Source organism: Parasteatoda tepidariorum, chromosome 2 (assembly GCF_982258835.1).
Source record: "Parasteatoda tepidariorum strain Cologne lab strain chromosome 2, Ptep-v5.0, whole genome shotgun sequence".
In the NCBI taxonomy this organism is placed as follows: domain Eukaryota; kingdom Metazoa; phylum Arthropoda; class Arachnida; order Araneae; family Theridiidae; genus Parasteatoda; species Parasteatoda tepidariorum.
Window position 1 is genome coordinate 19,196,586 of NC_141756.1, and position 23,944 is coordinate 19,220,529.

At 31.2% G+C, this 23,944-nt stretch overlaps 2 protein-coding genes across 4 annotated transcripts; one reads left to right on the forward strand and one right to left on the reverse strand.

Moving 5' to 3' along the window:
* Positions 1-1,931: 1,931 nt before the first annotated feature.
* LOC107446609 (decorin) lies at positions 1,932-9,508 on the reverse strand. Of its 3 annotated transcripts, none has more exons than XM_043050323.3 (4): positions 9,322-9,508; positions 4,961-5,622; positions 4,004-4,152; positions 1,932-2,090 (listed from the first exon to the last, which is right to left on the reverse strand). In XM_043050323.3, exons 2-4 carry the CDS (start codon positions 5,605-5,607, stop codon positions 1,951-1,953), a joined length of 936 nt encoding a protein of 311 aa, XP_042906257.2. In that variant the 5' UTR covers positions 5,608-5,622; positions 9,322-9,508; the 3' UTR covers positions 1,932-1,950. The 3 variants fall into 3 exon arrangements, with proteins under 3 accessions (XP_042906257.2, XP_087013066.1, XP_087013065.1); XM_087156940.1 differs by having other exon boundaries at positions 9,308-9,330; XM_087156939.1 differs by lacking the exon at positions 9,322-9,508 and adding an exon at positions 8,760-9,307.
* A 3,453-nt stretch (positions 9,509-12,961) lies between these two features.
* Positions 12,962-22,655, forward strand: LOC107446608 (uncharacterized). Its single transcript, XM_016061297.4, has 4 exons — positions 12,962-13,097; positions 16,416-17,071; positions 18,137-18,285; positions 22,466-22,655. Exons 1-4 carry the CDS (start codon positions 13,011-13,013, stop codon positions 22,606-22,608), a joined length of 1,035 nt encoding a protein of 344 aa, XP_015916783.2. The 5' UTR covers positions 12,962-13,010; the 3' UTR covers positions 22,609-22,655.
* The last annotated feature ends 1,289 nt before the right edge of the window (positions 22,656-23,944 follow it).

A 23,944-nucleotide genomic window follows, 5' to 3' on the forward strand; every position in this document is an offset into this window, starting at 1 on the left:
CTCTTGCTGCCTATTGTTAGGTTTATTGATTATTGATTTACCTATCATGGTTTGATTTTTACTTGAATTTTCTCTTAAACTGCTTTATGGTGTTTTTTTGCATTTTTATTTCATGCTCTTTGTCGATCTCTGCCCCTATGTGATTCCTCATTTTTATCACTAGTGTTCCTAGAATATGTCTTTTTATCTTTTAGGAGAGACTGTTGGCCTTTGCACTGTGCATCAAAAATTATTCACCTAACTTTCAATGTACATACTCACTGTTATGCTTGTACATTTTAACGTTCGTTTAATTATACATTTACCATGTTAAAAGAAAAGAATTCCTAGAACTGTTCTGTCAGTTGTGATTATATTCTCAGTCGCAAACACCTTTTGTTTAATCATGTGTAATTGTTTCTTTTTATTAACTTTGTACCCCAACTGAAGATGCGGCATCAATGTCTCTTCTGATTGATATTGTTTATATTCATTGTATTGTTTGCATTTAGTTTATTTGTAAGTAGCATTGTTTTCTGGATTTCATCTTTAATATTCTCCTTATTCGTCAAAACTCTAAGTTGAAAATTTTGAATACGTTTGCTTATGCGATTGAACTGTTCGAACTATCGGTGTGTCACCGGATGCCCCCTTGTGGGGTCGAGGCGGGATTAATCTAGTTATTAGTTGTCGTAAACCCATATAAATTGGATCAAGTGCTCGAAGACGATTATTAAGTCAAATTAAAAAATTAGTACAGATTATTAAAATGAATTAATCATCATTGACGTCAATAATAGTGTGTCGTTTTCTTTACGCTCTCTTAAACTAATTACTAGCTTTTTTTGTCTTACTTCAATTAGTAATTATTTCCAAATTAGTTTTTAGTTTCATTAATAATAAAATAGTCGTTTTTTTACGTTTCTCTTCCGTGAATGAATATCATTTCTTCATCACTCATACTTTTCAAAACAGGAATTCATGCTTTTTTTACTTGACTTCAATTACAGTTGATTCAAAATCTTTTTTCTTCACATCTAATTATTTAACTTTAGTTTCATATTTTTCAGTTCTATTTTTTTACTTGGAGAATTATATCTCTTGTCTACTTTTATTTCATAATTTTATTTCATAACCACTGTTGAACAGCCGACCCAATTTCGGGCTTATGACTACTAATAGTCAACTCCGTAGTCTTGTAATGTGGATCCCAATCCAGAAGACTAGGGGACTAATATGGGGACTAATATGGATGAAATATAGGGAGAAATTTGCCTTCATGGAGGACCTTTTGATAAAACGAACCCGCATTTGCGTTGCATGGAGAGGAAAGCCACGAACACCTTCCATGGTTAGAGGTTCATGGTCCCAACGGCAAGAGGACTCTAACCCATGATCCGCCTACTACTGAGGATATTTTACGTCAGCACTGTGATCGGTGCGAAATGGATACGGAATTCGCATCGACCAGTCATCGATAGAATTCGAACCCGGTTTACTTCACTAGGAGGCGAACGCTCTATCCCCTGAGTCACCATAGATCTCTCTTGCCTGTTTCATAAAAATCGTTGTAAGCTTTAAAAATTATTGAAATTATTTTTTATATTAATTTTGCTGACTTTACAAAATGGTTAAAAATTCGCACTATGAGGAAGTATGAGTTCTTATGTGGAACTAAGTCATTGCTCACCACACTAAATACGAAACGCTTGCTTATGAAAATTATTTGTGCTCACTATAATGAATAAAATAATTTAATGTATTTATATGTTATAAACCACATTGTCTTCTTATTTTCTGCAAATTATATCCTTTACAACCTAACATTTTTAAGACAGAAAAATGTTTGCTAATTTTCTTAACGTATTCTTAATTCGATTGATCCCTCGAAATGTTAATCTTTTAAAAACATTTGTAGAATATGTAAACTATAAAAAAAAATAAGCAACAACTTTCAAACAAAGATTTATTTTATTCAAAATCTTCCAGTTTTAAAGATTTCAATTCTCTGCCCTCAAGATCGTTTCCGGGTCCGCATTTTCCATCAAAAGTATTTGGTAACTTCTGTGAGTAGATCCATTTAATGTTTGCATCACAAACGATATCGTTTCCTGAAAAGTAATTTTAATAAATATAATTTTGATTGGGATGCAAGTTAATCACGACATTAATGATAAACTTTTAAACTGTTAGTGCAATATTGATAAGGTCTTAAGCAACTTTGTCCTGATTTCTCACATACATGAAATTATATTTTTAATGAAAAATAGGCAGAATGTAAATAAGAATATAAAATTATAAAAAATCTAGTTATAACGCATCTATTCAATGCGTAGGAATCGATACTAATGGTATAAATTGAACTCAAAAGTTAATTTGTTTAAACTAAGGCTAAACTAGATCAGCAACTTAGTTAATATACCCAATATACTAGAATAGACTGTTACAAAAGTAATGTTGCTTCTGGCATTAACACCCTCTAAGTAAACAATGCTCGAAGCTGCTTGGTGCACTTCATCATTGCTTCTCTTTATATCCGATCAAAGTAATTAATAAAAATTATATGCTTACTTTAAAATATTAAGTATGATTTTTCCCATTTAAAAATCACTAGTGTCTTTTATTTTAGCTTTAAAAATCTCCGGAGAATAATTTTTTAGTATTTTCATAATGATTATTAGTATTTTCATAAGTTAGAGATATGTTCATAGTAATTCATAATGCTCCTTTACTTATCTCTTTTAAAAACACAAATGTTGTTTTATTCGAAAAATAATTATCATATTGAATTGAATTTATCATGAAATAATTATCATATTGAATTTAAAAAGAAAAACACCTTTCTGTAATATATCAAAATTCATTTTTCTATTCTAATTCTACTAATGATTAATATATAATCTCAATATTGCCTAGCTCATCGTACATATAAAACAAATAGCAGATGTTTTCTTTTCCCACAAGAAAACATCTCAAACATATTTTTAAAAAATCCCTTCCCAACAGTAAAATATCAATTAAATTTTATTCCTAAAAATAGTGTATCTCATTCTTTTGTACTCGAGTCAATTGGAACACACTTCCTAATATTGAAATTTAATATGTAATATTGAGTATGACCCGTTCAAAGGATTTCAAATGATTCTCCAGTAAATTAGCCAAATACCAAAAGTGTTCGCCAATTTTCGTAAATCTTCGCCAAATACAAATCCTAACAATTTTTTAGGATTAATTTTTTTCTCCCATAGAATATAAAACTATTTTAAGGTAGTTCTTTTCAGGCTTATATTATTTGGATCCAATTCTAATTGGTTATGCGGAGCATCTACCGAAAATTACTGTAATCGAATAAAAAAATACTGATTTGTTTAAAAAAATTCATTTTGAGGATCGAAATAAATATATATTTTTCTTTCCAGTGGTAAAAATCATTCGCCAATACTTTCACCAAAACACAATTTTGTTCGCCAAATTTACGATATTATCGCATACGGCGAGGGGACGAATGCTTTAGCGCGGCCCCGATACAAAATAAAAAGTTAGTATATTTTTTGCTGGGTTAGTAGCAGCGTCTAGATAACTAGAGATGCGATGCTCCATTAGATTAGATTTAATTAATGAGCTTGCCTGTTTCCGAACGAATACAATCAAACTCATTCTTGTAACCAACAATATTCAAAATTTGAGGGAAGTTTCTGTTAAACTTTTGTAGAAATTAATCAAAGCAACTGAACAAACAATACCAACTTAACTATCACATTGACATGCATATTTTACATGTTTTTGATTGAAATTAAAAGTAACGAATTGAAAATTATTTTAACGACAATGCATAGTATATTTTTAATTATTGCTTGAATGGTATATATAGAAAACTCTTAGACATTTTTTTTTATCTTTTAATTATATTCTATAATTGCATGACTTCATAATACAAGAATATTCAAAGAGAAAAGAAGACGATAAATATTTTTAAAAACATCGTTGCTACATTTTGAAGTAAGCAAAATTGAAAATAACTAACCTTCAAGATACACTGATTCCAACTGACTCCAAACTTTTCCCCATACATTTTCGGGAATGGATTTCAGTTTGTTCTGTGCGAGATTCACAATTTTCAGAATTGGATATCCGTCAAATGTATTTTCAGGCAAATCTTCAATTAAATTCGATCTAAAATAAATGTAAAAAAATTCCAATATTTAAATTCTATCTATTTCTGGATGAACCAAAAGAGATTTTTAAAAAAAATTAACAGAAAATGGAACTGCATGCTTTCTGTTGCATGAGATTTTTGAATTAACAAGTGCCATCTATTAAAAAACTTTTTAACTAATTTTTAAACTTGGTGGGAAAAATACTTATTTCCTAAGCAAAAGCAACCCAATTTATAGGGAACCATATAAGCTCATAATTCCAAGTTACTTTTTTTTTCCGAAAAAATTATTATAAATTTGTTTAAAAACAAAACGAGTAAATGCAAATAAAATGGTTTTTAAAGAGATGCTTTAAGAGCATTGACGTCTGTGAGAAATAAAAATAAAATTTCCTTTGAATTATGTAGACAGCCTCCCGCCTAGAAATGAAAAATCAATAAATTTCGTACTAACATTTTTAAGTCTTTAAGCTGATACGGAATTCTTGAAATCTGAATTAATTTCTGCAACTTAATAAGCTTCAATCTTATCTTCTAAACTAGTTTACTTCAAATCTTGTTTATGAAATCTGTATTGATAAAAACTAAGCACTAAACTCTCAATTAAAATTTTTTGACTTCTAATAAATTTCTCATCCTTTTAGTAGATTAATTCTTTTACGTTAAATTTAGTTAAATCTAAAGAGTTTTCCATAATCCGATTATAAACCAACACTCCCTTTTAGTTTTCGAAAATTTTCCAAACGTTCTCGATCTATATTCAAAAATATACAGTACAATCCCTTAAAAAGCGCGAAAATAAAAAATAAAATAAACTTTTCATACTTCGCTTCTATTAGCCAAAGATCTCTTGTTGGATTAGGAAGCACAGACCTGGACACATATTTGATTTGGTTCTCACCCACATACAATTGCTGCAGATTCACCAGAGAGACTAATGCTGTTGCTCCAACGCTCTCAATTTTATTTCCATCCAAATCTACTTGAGTCAAAGACGCAGGCCCACCTTCAAACCAATGATCTCCCAAGTCTCCAATATCATTGTAGGCAGCTGAAAAATATCGCAATTTCTGGAGATGTTTCAAATTGAAGTTGTCCATTTTTGTTACACTCCTGTCGATGGTGGAATAAATGTACAAGGCCTCCAGGGAGTTCTCGAGTCCGCTAAATGGTGTCTCTCCAAATGATGTCACTACGCATTGCTGAAACTGTATCCTGGCAGATATGTGACCTTTGAAGAAGTCTGAGGGGATGTCTCCTAAGTTACAACGTGTGAAGTAAAAGGATACATTGTGACCGACGGTATTTTTGACTGCAGGTTCAAGCTCAGACAGACTGGAGCCTTCACACTGAACTATTGTATGACCTTCATCTTCCTCACATGAGCAAGGATATAATTTATCGGAGGGAGGACACTCGATAGCGAACGCTGTGGCAGCGATGGCGAGGAAGATCTGGATGAAGAGCAGCATGTTGGAAAGGAAAACCTATTGAAATAAAAATAAAAAGCCATATTTAAAATATAAATCTGCAATTAATCTAAAACAAAATATTTTTTAAGAAATAAATCAGAAACGTTCTCTTTTTTTTCCCTTCGTGGAAACTTTGCATTTTTGACACATTGTCCTTAAACAGAGTTTCCTAAGCAATGGGAGGAGGAAATATTTCAGCTGGGAAGAATAATGTTTTCCTCTCCTATTGTTTAGGAAGTTCCTATTGTTATTATTTTCTTCATCGGATACGCTTTAATAATCGGATGAAATTTGAAGGATTCGGAGTCGGAGATAGAGTCAGAAAATGTGCCCGACTCCGATTAAGACTCATTAAAAATTCGATCCCATTGGATAAATGGGGGGGGGGAAATATTTCGATCTTATGAAAATTATTTAGATAAATTTTAGTAATTAGTACGCGAAAAAAATATTACTCAAAAGAATCTAACTAATCTAATTAAATGAATCTAACTTATCATAAATTTAATTTATCACTTTTGACAGTTTGCAGCCCACGTTAGATTGAATTTAATATTTTTTACAAAAAAAAAATCGAAATATACTAGTATTTATGGGATTTCGCTTTTTGACTTAGTGTCCTTTGAAAGAGATTCCTAAGCAATGGGAGGGTAAAATATTTCAGTTGTAGAGAGTAATGTTTTCCACTCCCATTGTTTAGGAAGCCGTCATCGGCTATGGAGTTGGAGACGAAGTAAAATTTGAAGGATTCGGAGTCGGAGTTAGAGTCATAAAATGGGCTCGAATCCAGCACCGATTGATTAAAAATTATGTCCCATAGGTTAAATAGAAGAGCAAAGTTCTTGATCTTATGAAAATTATTTAGACAAATTTCAGTAATTTGTATGCGAAAAAAATATTACTTAATAGAATCTAACTAATCTAATTAAATGAATCTAACTTATCATAAATTTAATTTATCACATTTGACCGACCGTTTTTCAGCCCACGATAGATTAAATTTTATATTTTTTACAAAAAAAAAAATCGAAATATGCTAGTATTTAAGGAATTTCGCTTTTTGACATAGTGTCCTTAAACAGAAATTCCTAAGCAATGGGAGGGTAAAATATTTCAGTTGTAGAGAGTAATGTTTTCCACTCCCATTGTTTAGGAAGCCGTCATCGGCTATGGAGTTGGAGTCGAAGTAAAATTTGAAGGATTCGGAGTCGGAGTTGGAGTCATAAAATGGGCTTGAATCCGACACCGATTGATTAAAAATTATGTCTCATAGGTTAAATAGAAGAACAAAGTTCTTGATCTGATGAAAATTATTTAGACAAATTTCAGTAATTTGTATGCGAAAAAAATATTTCTTAAATTAATCTAATTATTAAGTAATAACTTATCACAAATTTAATTTGCCACATTTGAACGTTTTTGAGCCCACGTTGAATTGAAGTTATAATTTTTTTAGAAGCAAACTCAGAAACGTACTCTTATTTATGGAAACTTCGCATTTTCAACGCAAAGGTTTGATCAGAAGGGCGATCCAAAGTTTGAACCCCTTAATGTTGAATTTACTTTTTGCGTAGTTCACCCTATCTCGCTATTTTTAAGCGAATTTTTTAAGCGAATAGCTAGACAGTGAAAAATTTGGGATAGATATTGTTTAAAACTATTTAAGGTGTTAAGATTGGAAGAGGGGTAGAAGAATTAAAATATTTAAATGCAGTTGAGGTGAGCATTGGTTACCGTTTAAGTTTATATAGTGCATACGGTAATTTTAAATGATGGATTCATAAAAGCATTTGAGTAATAGACGTAAGGATAACAGGTAGGTATGACGTCACCGAATTAATAATTAGTAAGCTATCTGAAGCAACATTTTAATTTTTTTATTGTTACGGTTTTGAAACGTGTTTCTATAAAACTTAAATGTAAATCAAACCATATTTGAAATTTAAAAAAATAAATTATTTATTACGACCTCTTTACTTTAATTTTAATAGGAAAAATGCTCTACTGTCGTAAATCTTGATTTTCCCGTATGGTCAATATCAATAATCAATAAAGTCACTTACGGCGCTTAATAGTAATACTTATAGTCAAAGTATGAAGTATGATGGCGCAATAATATTAATTAGTTGTGATTCATTAATTATTTTTTATTTCCAGCCCTAACAAAAAGATCGGATTATGTTATTAGTTAAATGAAATTAAAATCAATAAAAGCAGCAACTTTATTTATCCTCTACGAAAATAAGTTTTTCTTTTCTTTTTTTTTTTTTTAAAGATTTTAGTTAATTTTCTCTAGATGCAACAAATACGAAAAGAAAAATTCATTTCTTAAATAAACCACAATTATAAAAATCGCTTTTACGAAAAACAAGATCTCAATAAAAAATGATATTACTTATTGGTCCTAAAATTGCATGGTATTGTTTCTCAACTAACAAAGAAAAGTCTGATTTCTGAAATTGTGATCAGCATAAAATTAGCAAAATTAATATAGGTATTTCTCCCCAACAAAATATTTCTTCACCTCTAATTAAATGGCACTTATCTATGATATTTAGATATCATTTTTCTTAGTATTACTCTCTGCTGTTAGCAATTTGTTTATAACTTTCATTATATTTAAAAATTGATGGCTTAAAACTAAAAACAGCTTAATTAAGCAATATTACGATTTTTACTTAGTGAGCAATATAATTTTAAAATATCTGTTATTATATTTAAAACTGTATCTCACCTATTAACAGTTCAAAATTGTTAATCTTTCGAAGCAGAGGTTTAATCGTTTCATTATTTTTTTATTGTACTTAACATTTTACTAAATTACTGTTAAGAAATACAGCGTGAAACATCAGTGTCGTTTTACTGCATTAAAGTTAAAATCCTGCAAACACAATTCCCTCCCAAACAATAATTTTTCAAATTTGCCCATATTTACAGTTATTTTGATCTAAGAGAAACAGTTATTCTTCATTGAAGTTCCATTAATTTACAGGATCAATTACCGATAAATTTTTGAATACGAATGAAGAAATAATTGAAACTACTTTTTCTGGATTATATATTTTATTACAAATATAATTCCCATAATTTTACAGATTTTTTATAGTAGCGTTTGGATTATTATTAAATACCAATAATTATAAAATACCAACCTATATTTTTGCTTGTAATTAGAGCGTCATAAAAAAATATATAAAAGAGACACCAGAGTTCCATCTGCGTCAAAGGTTTAAAGTGTTAAGAAGGAATGTTAAACCTTATTCAGTCAACGTATGAAAATAATACATAATTGTATGACATTATTAGGAATCACAATTGCGCACTATTATTAAATAGTTTTTTTGGTATAAAGTTAACGTGTTTTCAGTGATACCAAAAAATAAAAAATAGATTTAAAAATCAAAATTGTAACTGAAGTTGTCATGATGACCGAGCGAAATGATTAGGCTCAATTTTTATCCCAAACCTAAACGGAACCGAAAACTAAATTTTTGAAGTCAAATCTGTGTTAATAAAAAAGAAAATTTCGGATCCTTTAATGAAGTATTGTTTAACTTTTGTGTATTTATCTAATCAAGGAATAAAAATTAATTGCGTAGGAATCATTTTGGTTGAAGAGCGAAGAGAGGAGCAGAACACGCTAGTAGGTTCTAATAAGCAAATTTAACAATAAAGTATTCATAAAGAATAAAATTAAAACCTCTTATTACTTACCTGAAACTCCCTATGCTAAAGTTAAAAGTTGCATAAGGCTTTTATCATCGTTAACAGATGTTTCGCTTTATTTTTTTCAGATGTACATTGATAAAGATTAACGTAATTGCCTTAAAGAAAAGTTTAATTCTGTAGCCAAATGTTTTACTTTTAACACTTTTTTTTTCAAACTCAGAACGATAAGAAAATCGCTTCTAGCATGTGAAACAAATTTAAAAAACAGTTTGAGATTAGCAAGAAAACTTTAAAAAGTCTTACCAATCAGATAGAACCAATAAGAGTAAAAGATTCAAGTATGACCATTTCGACATCATCTATTAAACATTAATATATTGTAAGACTAAAGAGCTCAATGGATGAAGATTCTAAGTGACATTTCAGTGAACATGTGTAAATTTACCATAAAGTTTGCTTCTAAGCAATGAGAAATAAAGATGATAACTTGAATTTATTCCTAGCTAGCAAATTAATTAACAGTATGGTATATTTTCGATTGGATTAGGTAAATTCCCGATACAAAATACTCTTAACACACGTTTCGTGTCCTAACGTTCACATTCTTGACGCCTTAATTTGTTGCCGTAAGATAAGTATGGTTTTTGAAATAACCGTTTGTCTTTGAGAGCATTGAAAACCATTCCGGGACAATTCTACTTCAAAAAAGGGTAATACGCTGAGAAGTGTCCCTCTTCAAGCAAAGCACTTACGCTCAGTGAACTGCTATGTAAACAATATATCTCATTGTACCACTGTGGACTGATCGTAAAGACACGGATTCCAGTACATCACCGAAGTCAAGCATGACTGGCTGCAATCAGTGAGAGGGTAGGTGGCCACTTTGATCACCCTGCGAAGGGACGGAGGGTTCTCAGTATTGGACCTCGTTAAACAGAAATTCCTCGACTTTGTACGCAAATCATTGGGGGAGCCATTCCCTATGCAGTGGACCAAATTAGTGATGGCATGTATTTAGATCATAAGCAGGGATGTTTTTAGACCGTCGCCAATAGCCCATTGTCCACCATTAGTACGTCGTAAATGAAGTTCTACTACTACTATCATCTCATCTGTATTCTGGTAAAATTAAAACAGGCAAATACACTTGCGCAAAAACGCTGAAGTATTTAGATGTGATAAATATTCTATCCTGCAGGCACTTTCAGTTTCTGATATTTCTTTTTTAATTTCTCGAGAAATACTTAGATGATTATTTTGCAACTTTGGAGGTGTTTAGGTCTTTAGGTCAGATTCATCGAATAAATTTAAAATTTTCTGAGGTTTAACAGACTGCTTATAAATTACAAACGAAACAAGTATTTTTGAACATCCTGTGCCAAAAAATACAGCAATAAGCTTATAAACTTATAATATTGTAAGTATCGATTACTTTGTATTTGAAATAATTGAATAAAATTTTGCGAACCTAGCTTAAATATTTATGGAGATTACAAAAAAACTAATCTTTTTGCCTTAAGTTTTTTCTTCTTTTTTTTGCTATGGTTTTAAAATTGTTCAATAAAATTCAAAAGAAAAATGGTGCAATTTTCAACTAAAAAAAATTACCATTTCAAAATTTAAAAAAAAAAATCGTTGAAATTAGCACAAGATATGAATTTTTTAAGTAGTTCTTTCATAATACGCATGTGTGGAAAAATTAAAATTCGTAACTTAAAATATCATCTGCAATAATTAATTAGCATAATTGAGATGATCCCTTCGAATCATTAAGATTGAGTCCTAGAACATGCTCCAGAACAGATTCGCATGTTCAAATCGAGATCATAACAGGCCAAATTTATCGGAACATCATTCCAAAGCAGCATATATTTTTGTTTTGAGGTGCCATGGGCTCTCTCGTCCTCATCGAGCAAACATCGTAAACGTATACCTTCAATCCGAGGATATCACTCGTATGGAATGACCAGCATTCTGATCTTGGTTGGTAGGGCACTTGGCCTATGTTCAAGAGATCGTGGGTTCGATCCCCACCTGCCCCACCTGTCTATTGATTGGTTACTGTTGCTCGCTAAATTTGTCGAGGCGTAAAGTGATCCATTATTAGGCTATGTTTCCATAATAAATCATACCTCTGGTGGCTCTGATGTAGGAATTTCTTTGTCTTCTGGATTGATTCAAAATTACAAGGCTACGGAGTTGAACATTAGTATTCGTAATCCCAAATTGGGTTGACTTTTTAACGACGGTAATAAAATAAAAACTAAAATAACCTGAATCCGATAGAGCATAGGTGGGGCATGCTTGACCAATCAGTTTCAGCCAATCAACCACCTTCTACATGTGTATCCTGACTCTGGAGAGTATTGCTTGCTCAAAGCAGTAATCTTCCAAAAGATCAGATTGATAATTTGATGCTCCGCATGCCGACAGGCTAAATGTATTGTACGGACTGTATTTCATCGCATGCAAGACTATTAGCCATCATATCTACCATGCAATATTAAGTTTTGTAAAGGCAATATTTTTAATCATTGCTAAAAATAGTAGATTTTATGAATGATATCATACATACCTGTACATCATCTTTTTTTTGTTCCTTATCTTATGTTTATTAAAGCTTTATAAATAAGTCCTATATATTTATTTTTTTCTCACTCTTTATTCACTGGAGTTGACATTAACTTTAGTTTATGGACATGAGTGTATGTAAAAGGCGCAGATGGCACTGATTCTCCCCCCCCCCTCCTCCTCCCCTTGCACCTACCTTATCCCTTGTCCAGCAAATTTAATGCAGTTTACTTTATAATGTAGATTATAAAATCTGACTTTTTCTATAGTTTCTCTATGTTAAAAACTCCCCTTTCCATTCGTCTGGTACAGTGGTGGTGACTATGGTTACGTGGTTTAACTATTTCAAGTAGGGGTGTTGAGTCACTATTGAAGACATGTTTTGACTAGAACTAGACATGTTCGACAGAAAGGGGAACCAGGAAGGAAAAAGGCCCCATCATTGAATTGAGCAACTTCTTGTTTCCATAACAGCAAACGGCCTTAAGTTTCATGACGAGGGGAGTTCTTTCTATAAGCAAACTATGTATATACAGCTCATTAATGTGCCTGTGCCTCCATGTACCATTATTATTCACTGTATCCAGAAATTTTTTGCAGTCGATTTCAATGTAATTTCGTCATTGCTCAGATTTCTGATCCATATGGGAGCGCAGTGTATGGTTTTGGTTTTGTATGGCTTGATAGTTCTGTATAGTATTGATGGTTTTATTTAGCAAGATGATTTTTGTTTCATTTTTATAAATTTTTGGTGAAGAAAATTCCCTAATCCATTAAGATAATGATAGGAAGTAATCATGCGTCGCTTAAACACGCTTTTCAATTTATCTTGTTTTGCTCTATAATTTATAATTTAAGTTTTTTTCTACTTCATTTTGTTTTTATGAGATTATGAATAATCAATTTCTTTACAATATCATGTAAGATTTTTCCCGATATCTTTATAATATCCTCTCACTCTCTCCAAAAAGTAAATAAAAAATCATTTCCCAAAATTAGAATTTCGCAATTAATTTTTAAAAAAAATAATTATTTCTTTAAGATAAAAAATTTGCAATTATCTAGGAAAGAAAAACAAAATAAGAACAATTTATCACGGATGTCATTTATTTTTTGCATGCAAATAAATCTCAGTAACGTGAGAGAAAAATGACATCTGTTATATGATAATTTCGAAAATCGAAATTGTTTATACATATCGTTCTAGTAAAGTCGTGGCAAGTGATACGACTTCACTATTCTTCGCCATGGTAATACTTATTTCATGTTGATATAAACAATTTAATTCCCAATACTATGCTATAATATGAGACTGTTTCTCAGTGTTATCCTGTATTAGTTCAAATTATACTAAACTTATACTTACTCTGTACTCGTCATTATTTGATTTCTAGAAATTGCTTATTTTTAACTAATTAAAAATATTTGGAACTAATTGAATGAACTGACTTAATTACTGAGCTGATTTAAATAAATTAATTCTAAAGAATGGATCTTTTGATTACAAATCAAGAAATATATAATTTTGGCATGTAAAAGTCTTCAGTTTATCATCTAAATAGTAATTTTTTTTACCTTAATAGTAGTAATTTTGCATCTTAATATTAGTTATTTTTTCATCATAATAATAATTACTCTTCAGAAATTTAACACCTAGCTATTACATTTCTATAATTGTTGTGCAAATATAGTTAGTCTTACAGTTTATGCAATTATTTAATGAAGGCAAAATAACAACTTAAAATAAGACTACATTTGACTTTGTCTATAAAATGTTCTAGTTGTCTAAATAATTATTGGTTTTAAACGTAGTATTGTACTCCATGAACATGTTTTAATATAATTTTGTTACATAAAGCAATGGAGTAAATAATTTGTAATGTGTTCATCTCCTGTAAAGTATTGGATAGTTAACATTATAAAAATATTACACTGTTAATAGGTGCTCTCATTTCAAATATTTCTTTTTGTAATATTTTGTTTAATTATAAAAAAATACTTAATCTATGATTTTATCATAAGGTTTAATTTTGGTGAAACAAAATATAATTTTATGTCTACCGTTAAATAATACCCGGCTATTTAATTAGGAATTAAGTTATCTTAGTTGCAAACTAAAATAAAATCTCATTATTAGTTCGATAATTATTAACTGTTAATCTTGTAGTAAAAAATATCATGCTGGTCACTCTACAGCCCGCTGAAATGCATATACAAAGTTTAAATTTGATATAATTAAGGATACATTTTCCTTTATGAAATTAATATGAGTTTTATTTTATTTTTTCTGTCAACAAAATGACGTAGCATAAAACTATATTTTATAAAGAAAATATTTTTTGATTTTGAGAAAAATATAGTTGAGAAAAATGTGCTAGCGAGAGGGGAGATAGCAAGGTGCGGAATCTCTGTATTTCATATTATTAAAACGAAATGTGAAAATTGAGAGTATGCGTTGCAGATTAAGTAATATTCTCTGAAAAGTTTTAATGAGAGCATTCGAACCGCAGTGGCTCAGGGAATGGAGCATTCACTTCGCAATGGGGTGATCCTGGTTCGAATCCCAGAGATGACATGTTGATACGAATTCTGCTCTCGGTCCCCTCCAGCCACAGTACTGACATAAAATATCTTTAGTGGTTGACGGGTCATGGATTAGAATCCTCTTGCCGTTGGACTAACCATGAGAGTCTTCGTTGTTTTACATGCATCCTTTACATGATTTTGAAACACGAAAACGAAACATTTTGTTTTCAGGAAACCCTATTCGTGGTTTTAAAAGGTGTATTCCTTCTATACACATGTCAATTCATTTTTATCAACCTCTGTATGTTTATTAATTAGCCTTTATTTCGAATATATGAACATTTAATGCGATCATCCTTCGTTGATCAACCGGGTTTGTTTTTTTTTTTTTTTTTTTTTTCAAATGAACCAGATGGCAAGAGCTTAATTTTTTCGACATCATAATAAGCAAGTTCCTATCATTTGGAACCATAATATTGTTTCGAACTTATTTTCGAAAATATATTGTTTCGAATTAAACTACTTACTCAGTAATTTATTCGGAAACAATAAATTTTTTACTTTTGTGAAGCAAAGGCACCAAATATAGACCAAAAATATACATAAAGTAAAAACACCTATTATTATAACTTTTATTTGAGAAAGTAGCAAATTGTAAATTTGTCGATGTATTCCCCTTGCAGAGGAAAAAGTAAAAAGTAAGTAAATAAAACATCAGATAGTTGCAAAACTAGATTGTGTCCATGTTGTAACCTATTGCACGGTTTCATGTCTTTTTCTCTTAAAATGCAATAGATAATACCAGAACTCGTTTGCGCTGCATAGGCAGTTGAGATGCAACAATACTAATCACCTTTGTCGTGGAAGCAGGCTTCGACTTATTAGCTGATTTCGACTACACAGCTTTTTTTCTTGCAACAAACCCTTTTCAGTGTCCATGATAACCCAGATGATTCTTTTTACTTAACTGAAAATGGTCGGTCAACATTGGCAATTCGCAAAATGACTATTTAAAAGATAATGAGCTCACCTTAATTCGATCACTATCATTGATCAAAGCAGGATATCTTTAAATAAAAATATGCTTTTATGCATTTAATTTAAAGAAACAATTTTCTCTAAATGCAATATTGCTTCTTTGCTTTGATGACTCGTATTATGAATACTCGGGAGACTTTTATCTCGCCTTCACCTCATTTACAAATCTTTTAGTGTGAAACACTGGCAACAAAATACACAAATATGAATAAGCTGGGAGAGCATGGTTGATAGGGCGTTGGGCCCGTGTCCAAGGGGTCGTGAATTCGATCCTCGCCTGCCCAAAACTCCCCGTGTAGTAAATGGTGACAGGTGCACGCTAAACCTGTAGGACACAAAGTCCTCCAAGTTCCCATATCAAATCAATATATCTGAGGCTAATGAACTGTAGATTGATCGTTCTCTGGTTCAGGTCAAAATTACGATCTGTGGATGTATGAATTTAAAACGGGCTGTGACGCATGTGTGTGGTTGAAAACGTATTTTTGCCATAGATGGAGCCACTGAAAACTAGAAACGCACCCTCTGTCTTAAATTTGCTTGGTATTAGGAACAACAATTATGAATTTAAAAAAATTTCCAGGCATACTCAAATTAGTTGCATTGCTTATATTCGGGTTACTTATCGTACAATGAAGTAAGTTAGGGTTATTTTTTATTGTGAATTTGAAATATAAATATAGCTTGAATAATGTTAAGAACGTGTTTCATTTTTATTTCAATATTACTACGGAATAAAAGCTACTGTCGAAACATAAGAAAAATATTAATTATATGTTTCATTTGCATTTTATTATTAATTCGGAAAATTATTCCTGTTACTAATGTCAAATGATTTCGCCACTACGTTAAGGCATTCTTAAAATTGCCACTCCTATAAATCAGTTATAAAAATCAATTCATTGCTTATTGTTGTTCGAACAAACTATGATAAATGTCTTTAAAGCAAATGGAGCGGAAAATCATTTCAGAAAACTAAACCATAAATATCTCTATTTTTTTAGCTCTTCTTCACTTTGTTTGCTTGGGCTCTGCCACTAGCAGTGCTGTCCCTGAAATATGAGTGTCCTGAACCTGAGGATATCTATCCTTGCTACTGCGAAGAGGAAGATGATGGTGAACCAAACCTATTTTGCAACCACTTTCACAAAACGGATCAACTTGAAACAGCTAAAAAGGGCTTGGCTGGGCACAGAATGTACAAATTGTCTTTCTTCATGAATTGGATCCTTGATCCAGTGAAATCAGATGCTTTTAAAGGCATTTCTGTGGAAAAGATTGTGTTTGAAAACTCCACAATCACTTTAAATCCTCCTCAGTTCGAAGGGTTGGAAGGTCACTTAAAAACTATTCAGCTTCGAGCTATCTTTAACAAAACCAACCCTGTTGGTTCGTGGTCTTTGGGTCACTTGACAAAATTGAAGGAGCTGGTCTTAGACAAAAACAAAATATTCACTTTGCCTACTAACTGGCTTACCAGCGCTCCAGATTCCTTATCATCGTTGACTTTCGAATATAATGATATCATTACGATGGAAGACGAAGTATTTGCAAAAGTAAAAGGTTTAGTATTCCTCGTCTTGGATTCGAACAAATTGACGTCGTTAAAAAGGAACATGTTTCCATCGCCAGCGAAACGTCTACGTTCAATGAGCCTTAAGTAAGGTTTAGTATTTATCTTTTTTTTCTGTTATACTAAATTCATAATTAGTAAGATTCTTTTTCATTAACTATCCGACTTTTTAAAGAGAAAACCGACCAACACAGTATGAAATTGGCTAAATACTTCTTACATTGTCTAGGTACTGTATACAATCCTAAACCTGCAAAATATGAAATATGATTATTTTAATTTTTAATTATTAAGAACATGATTTATTAGTATTGGTTGAAAGTATTTTCTATAAGCAGCAAATAGTATTTTATTTTTATTAATGTGAAAGGCATGCATTTTCCGTAATCACTATCTATTATTAATAATAACTAGATTCACCGGGATAAAAAAAAAAGCGGCGGGGATGCATGAGCCATTGCCCTGTATTCCCTTCATTGATGTTTTCTTAGAGTTAAGGGGCCATTTTCTGGTATATACTTGCCCTGCATTACCAACACTGCGTGGAAGTCGGTTAAGTAACAGTATAATAAAATTTAAGTAACGTATGTTTTACGTGACAAAAAATTGCTTTATTAAATAAAGAAAATGATGCTTTTCTTTGACCATCAAATCAACATTATGTGCAATGCTGATTCTGCCATGCTGGTGGCTTTATATGCTTCCTTACTACCTATCCTCTTCGCGCCAGCTGGCACATAAGGCGTCAAGTCTCTTTCTCCAAGCACCTCTATCCTGAGCTCCGGCCTCCTCTCATCCATTTAGTTTTACTTGGCACAAATCTTGGTGCACGTATTGATGCCAATTACGCTTCGGCCTTCCTCTTTTACAATTTCCATCGGGTGCCCAAGAAAGTACGATGCTTTTTAGACGAAGAGTATGTCCAGTCCAGCTTCTTTTTAAAATTTCCACATGAATGGGTAATAATTTTGTTTAGATCTTTATTCGAAATAGTGTTAGGCCAGATTGCTTCATTACTAATGTTTACAAAATTCTAGCGTTTAAAACTAATTTCCAACTGATCTATAATTACTCATTATTTTCTAGTATTTATTATAATTACTATTGCTGATATATAATTCATATAATTCAAAACAATATTGTTTTTTACAGTTATAATAAGTTCAGATATCTTCCTCACGATTTGTTCACCGATATGCCAGAGCTTCGAATAGTTGAAATGACAAACAACAGGCTGCAAGTATTAGAAGACTACGTGTGGAAAAACGTTTTTAATCAGCTGACAAAATTGGATTTTTCAGGTAATAATTAATGCTGGATGAACTATCTGTTATATTTTTATTTGAGTTTTATCATTATTAACAATTAATAAAACGATGAGTAATTTCGCAATTAGTTTGTGGTGTGATACGGTTTTTCGAATGTCTATGCATCATTTAGATTTTCTTTTAAATAATTTGAATTATATTCACAGTAAACCATCAAGCCTTTTTCACAGTACGATATGTTATGTTAAACCAATCTAGCACAGTTCATAGTAATAGTGTTTAGAATCTTGTTAAAATAGAAGACAACGAAAAATCCTGAATTCTAACGATAAGAATAGTGCCAATTACAAAGAATTTAAACAAAAAGAAGATGCAAATTCTTAAAATTTATAGTTATAGTATTAAACCTATAGTATTAAATTTATATTAATAATATAATTTACTGAACCATTTGCTAGCAGATAGAAATCAAGAGAAAATCCGTCATTGCTCACTTATTAGCATGTGTTACGATCCGGCATTTTGTTGTAATTTCATTTTGACTTCTTTTTCATGGTCTACAATTTTATCTTTCGTTAAAGATACAGCGAAAATATTTGTATGTTTGAAAACTTCGGAAAATGTCAACACAGTATGGTTTCTAACTTATAGGCACAATTCAATGATTATTACGAAATTAAATAGTTTCGACTTTACCTCTTCCACGAATGTCTCGTCGCAGATGATAAATGTCTCGTCGCAGATGATTGTTGTTTTATTGCATTGCATCGTTATATTTGCGGGATATATTGATATTTTTTGATTGAGTATACGGTTTTGGGTAAATCATTTGATTCGTCTATATTAAAACTTAATCACAATCTATTTTTTGCAAAATTCAGTGATAATACTTTTCAAAATTAGGAAATATTGAATCATATTGCAAAGTATTATTATTTTTTTATAGTAGGTGATGGTTTATGAGTTTTTTTATGGTTAAAGGTTTTTATGGTTATGGATTTTTTATAGGTCTCTTATGGTTCACGGGTTTAAATCATAATATCGGGTAGTAACTGCAACTTAGGTACACGAAGCTATTTTTCAAATTTACTCCTCATCTAACTGTAAAATGTATAAACAGAGCAACTTCAAGTGAATTGGAATGAATGCAAAAAGTGAATAGTGTTATAGATTTTTCTATTATTTAATAAAAGTTTCAAAGTCTAAATTGAACATAAATTATTTTTAATTTTAAATAATTACCAAGTGTTGCAATAAAAAGCATACTTTTGTAAACCAATAGAAAATGATGCTAACAGACTGTTGGTATGCTTAAGGCTTAAAATCAAAGTATTATTCGCACAAGTTGATATAAATGTGCACATCGATGTAACCTCATGTGTACTTTATTGAAAATTTAATAACTATCGTATCATTTTTTAAAAAAATAATGAAATAAGTTGAAGATGCTAGTACAATGTAGCGTCGATATTGATAGTGGTCGAAGATCAGACCATCCTTGATATTTTAGACCTAATTGACAGGCCATTCTTTACACTTTCAGTGAATTCCCTCACATGTTGGGGTTGATGGGAATGAGAGGGCTGACTTTCTGGCCAAATCGGCTGCCGAAGAAGACACTGATCATTGTGAGAAGCTTACCTTTAGTGAAATTTCTTCCCTGGCAAAAATAAAATTAAACAAGACCATAAGAACTCCTCCCAACCACTCTTGGTATTTTGCAAAAAAAACCGGGAGAATCTTTCAATCTTAGACCGAGAGCCCATCAAACTGTCTTTTCACGCTTCTTGAGTGGCCACACTAGATCCCTTACTTTCAACCGGGGGCCAAAAAACTTATCCAGAATGCCATTGGTGCTCGACAGACATGGCCTCCCCTGCGCATATTCTGACTTGTTTGGGGTTCGGTAAAGATGAGGTCCTGCGAGACTCCAGTCTTTTTATGAACTTTTTGGAGGTGTTCGGGATTCATGAGGTCGTCTAGCGCTGCTAGACGATTCCGAGATTAGCAACAAGAACAACGTCGATACTTGTGTGCTATTTTAACTACTACAATATATTATGTGTGAATTTTAATGTTAGTTTTTGCCTTTTAATATCTTTATCATCACAAAATGCTTATTTTTCTTAACATATTTAGATTTCATTGCACAAAACTTCACAGTTTGTAATCTTTGCCACCACCTATTAAACTGGGTACTGAATCAATGATTCAAATCAAAAATTTGAATTTGTGAATCAGTGATCAATATTAATTAAAAATTTCCATTCAGTAATTTAAATTAGATTAGTGCAAATTTAAATTTTAGATTAGAGAAATAGTATAATAATGTCTCTTACCCATGTATACAAGTTATTCGAAACAATTCATAATGGGTTATTCATGTCACTGTTTTAGTTTCATAATGCAAATCAAGTTATACAAATTAAGTTTGGAAAAAGTTCGTTAATCCGTATTAAAATAGATTCGAATCAATGATGCGATTCTATTCCATTGATTTTAGTTTATTCACATCAATGATAAAATCTATTGATACTAATCAATCTATACGATTTGTTATAGGATTTTTTCTATAGAACAATTAATCGTAAATACTCACTTCTGTAACGTTTTGCAAACGTTTGTCTCTTTTTCTTTGGGCTTTGTAAATTAATATCCAAACTATTGGATGTTTAAGTTTTTTTTTACGCTTTTTTTTCCTTTAAATAGTCATTATTTATCCATTGTTATAGAAAAATATATGTCTCTAGCGATTTTCATTTTATAAATTCACGCTTCACTTGATGTCAAAAATAGCAAAAAAAATTAAGTACAAAAAATAGTAAAAAGATTAGATGTTGCCAGACAAAAATCTTAATATGTATGTCAAAATAGTTTCAAAATACGAAGACTGAAAAGAGATATAAGAAAAAAACGTTTTTCAATGCGAACTGTTTATGTTATGAGATTATCGCTATATGTATATTTTTGACAAGTAAATTTATTTCTTATTTATCGCTTCCTGTTCTATATTCCTAAGTTCAATTTTTTCAGTTACATTTGATTACTTTTCAAATCCAGCTATTCTTTCATTTCGTTACGATTAGCACATTAATGAAATGTGCTCTTACATTAAATTATAATAATTATACATTTTTTATGCAAATAATTATTTTTTCATAGTTTTTTAAAACAAAACTTTTTAGAAGATCAAAGCGGAAGAATGGTTTATGTCTATGAAAGCTGATTCTGAAAAGAAATAAAAAAAGAAAAATTAATTTTCACACCGACAGGAACTGTTTTTTCACAGCACTGCCTTTTTTCACAGTGTATGATAGATTCACACTAGATTCTTGAAGAAATCCTTAAAATGCTACTGATGGTAATCCAAACGTAATTTGAAAAAGGGACATTAACCGTTCTTCTGCTTTGATCTTCAATGATGAATGAGAAGAAACCACCCGAGGTTGATGAGCGAGGTGAACAAAGAGGAAATATAAAAAATAGTATAATAACTTACTACTTTAATCTAATACTTTAGTATACTACTTTAGTACGATAATAGTATAATAACTTACTACTTTTTAATACATCAAAAATAAAGCAATAAAATCTATAAAAAAAGGGATCGATTTGAAGAATTTGAAACATATTTTTTCTTATAAAAGTAAAATTTAATTATTAGCTTACTAATTAAATATTGTAATAAAGTATTAATTTGTTACATAAGATTTCTAGTTATTAGTTACTTACTGGATAAAGAATTTTAAATTTACTTACTATATGAAAATTTATTAATTTCTAATTATACCAGGAATGTATAATTTACTGGATACTAACTTATTAATTAATTGCTTGGTAAGATACTTGCCTGTTAATTCTTTACAAGATAAGGCACTTTTTTTAATAACTCGATAGATAAGGTACTTTTTTCTTAATTACCTACTAAATAAGGTATTTATTTATAACTTACTGGAAGAAGAACTAAATTATTAATTAATTACTAGTTACTAGTTACTAAATTATTAATTAATTATTTAATAAGGTATTCATCTGTTACTTTTTACATAAAATTACTTTCTTATTAATTACTTACTCGATATGATACTTTATAATTAATTATTACATTTCTTGCTAAAAAAAACTCTCTTTCAATTTCATAAAAGATTTATAGTTTGAAATAACTTTAAAAACCGGTAGTATTTTCTCTCACGATAAATTCTTCTATCCACAGATAATCCTTTACAGTGTGATGCTTCATTGAAATGGATGCTGAGTTCCGTTAGCAAACCTGTTCTATTTTATGGAGAATGTGAAACTCCAGAAAAGAATAAAGGAAAATCGATAAAACGTATAAGGAAAGAAGACTTGGACTAGTTCCTCTATTTGGAAACTACATATATAAATAAATATTATTTAGATTTAAGTTGTTTCTCTACTTTAATTACATTCTTACACTGGGTGCCCACTAAAGCTCAACCCTTCTCTCTCTCTCTCTCTCTCTCTCTCTCTCTCTCTCTCTCTCTCTCTCTCTCTCTCTCTCTCTCTCTCTCTCTCTCTCTCTCTCTCTCTCTCTCTCTCTCTCTCTCTCTCTCTCTCTCTCTCTCTCTCTCTCTCTCTCTCTCTCTCTCTCTCTCTCTCTCTCTCTCTCTCTCTCTCTCTCTCTCTCTCTCTGGACTTTCTAGCACAACTATAGACAGAAAAGTGGTGCCTATGCATTATAAATTGGTAAGACGTTGCTCTGTGAGGTTGCTTACAGCACCTTACTTAGTGGAAAATGACGAAGCTATAATTCCTATCCCAAAACAATTTAAGGTAGGGGATAAAGTGTACACAAACTTGCCGAATAGTATTGGTTTGAGTCGTGGTGGCTCAGGGGATGGAGTGCTCACCCTCAAATGAAGTAACCCAGGTTCGAATTCCAGAGATAGCTAGTTGATAAGAATTCTTCACCCGGCTCGCATCAACCACAGTACTGATGTGAAATATCCCCGGTGGTAGACGGATCATGGGTTAGAGTCCTCTTGCTGTTGGACTAACCGTGGGAGGTTTTCGTGATTTTCCTGCCCACGTAATGCAAATGAGGGTTACTTGAATCAAAAATTCCTCCGTGAAGGCTAGTTTGTCCCAATGCTCCATCGAGGAGTTGCTTTACCTTCTGGGTTTGAGATCAAAGTTACAAGTCTATGGAATTGAATAATGGTAGTCGTAAACACAGAATTGGGTCGGCAGTTCTTCGCCGGTTATAAAATAAAATAAAAATCGTATAGGCTTAGGACGAAGAGATAGATACGTTAACATTATAAGGCTTAAAACAGTGAGTTTAAAAGACACTTTTATTTGTTCACGGTTTACATGAGAAACGTCAAAAAACTTGAACGGAAGAAGAAAAAAATTATTTTTCAGATTGGATTTGATTAAATAAATGTATGTTGCATGGTAGCTAGTTAAATACGTTTTTTTCTCCTCAGGTTGCTTTATCGTGTCACAGTATAGGAAACCATGAACAAATAAAAAGGCCTTTTTTAAGTTTTTTGCCCTTAGCATTAATTGTCACAAGTTATCTTATGGTATTAATTCGGTAATGCTGGAGAACTACCAATTTTGAGAAAGAAGCAAAAACTCTGAAGTTTTCTGCTAGGTGACATTATTAGTTGTTTGTAATGCATAACCACTTTAATAATAGAAACATAATAGTAGAAACCCCAAAAGG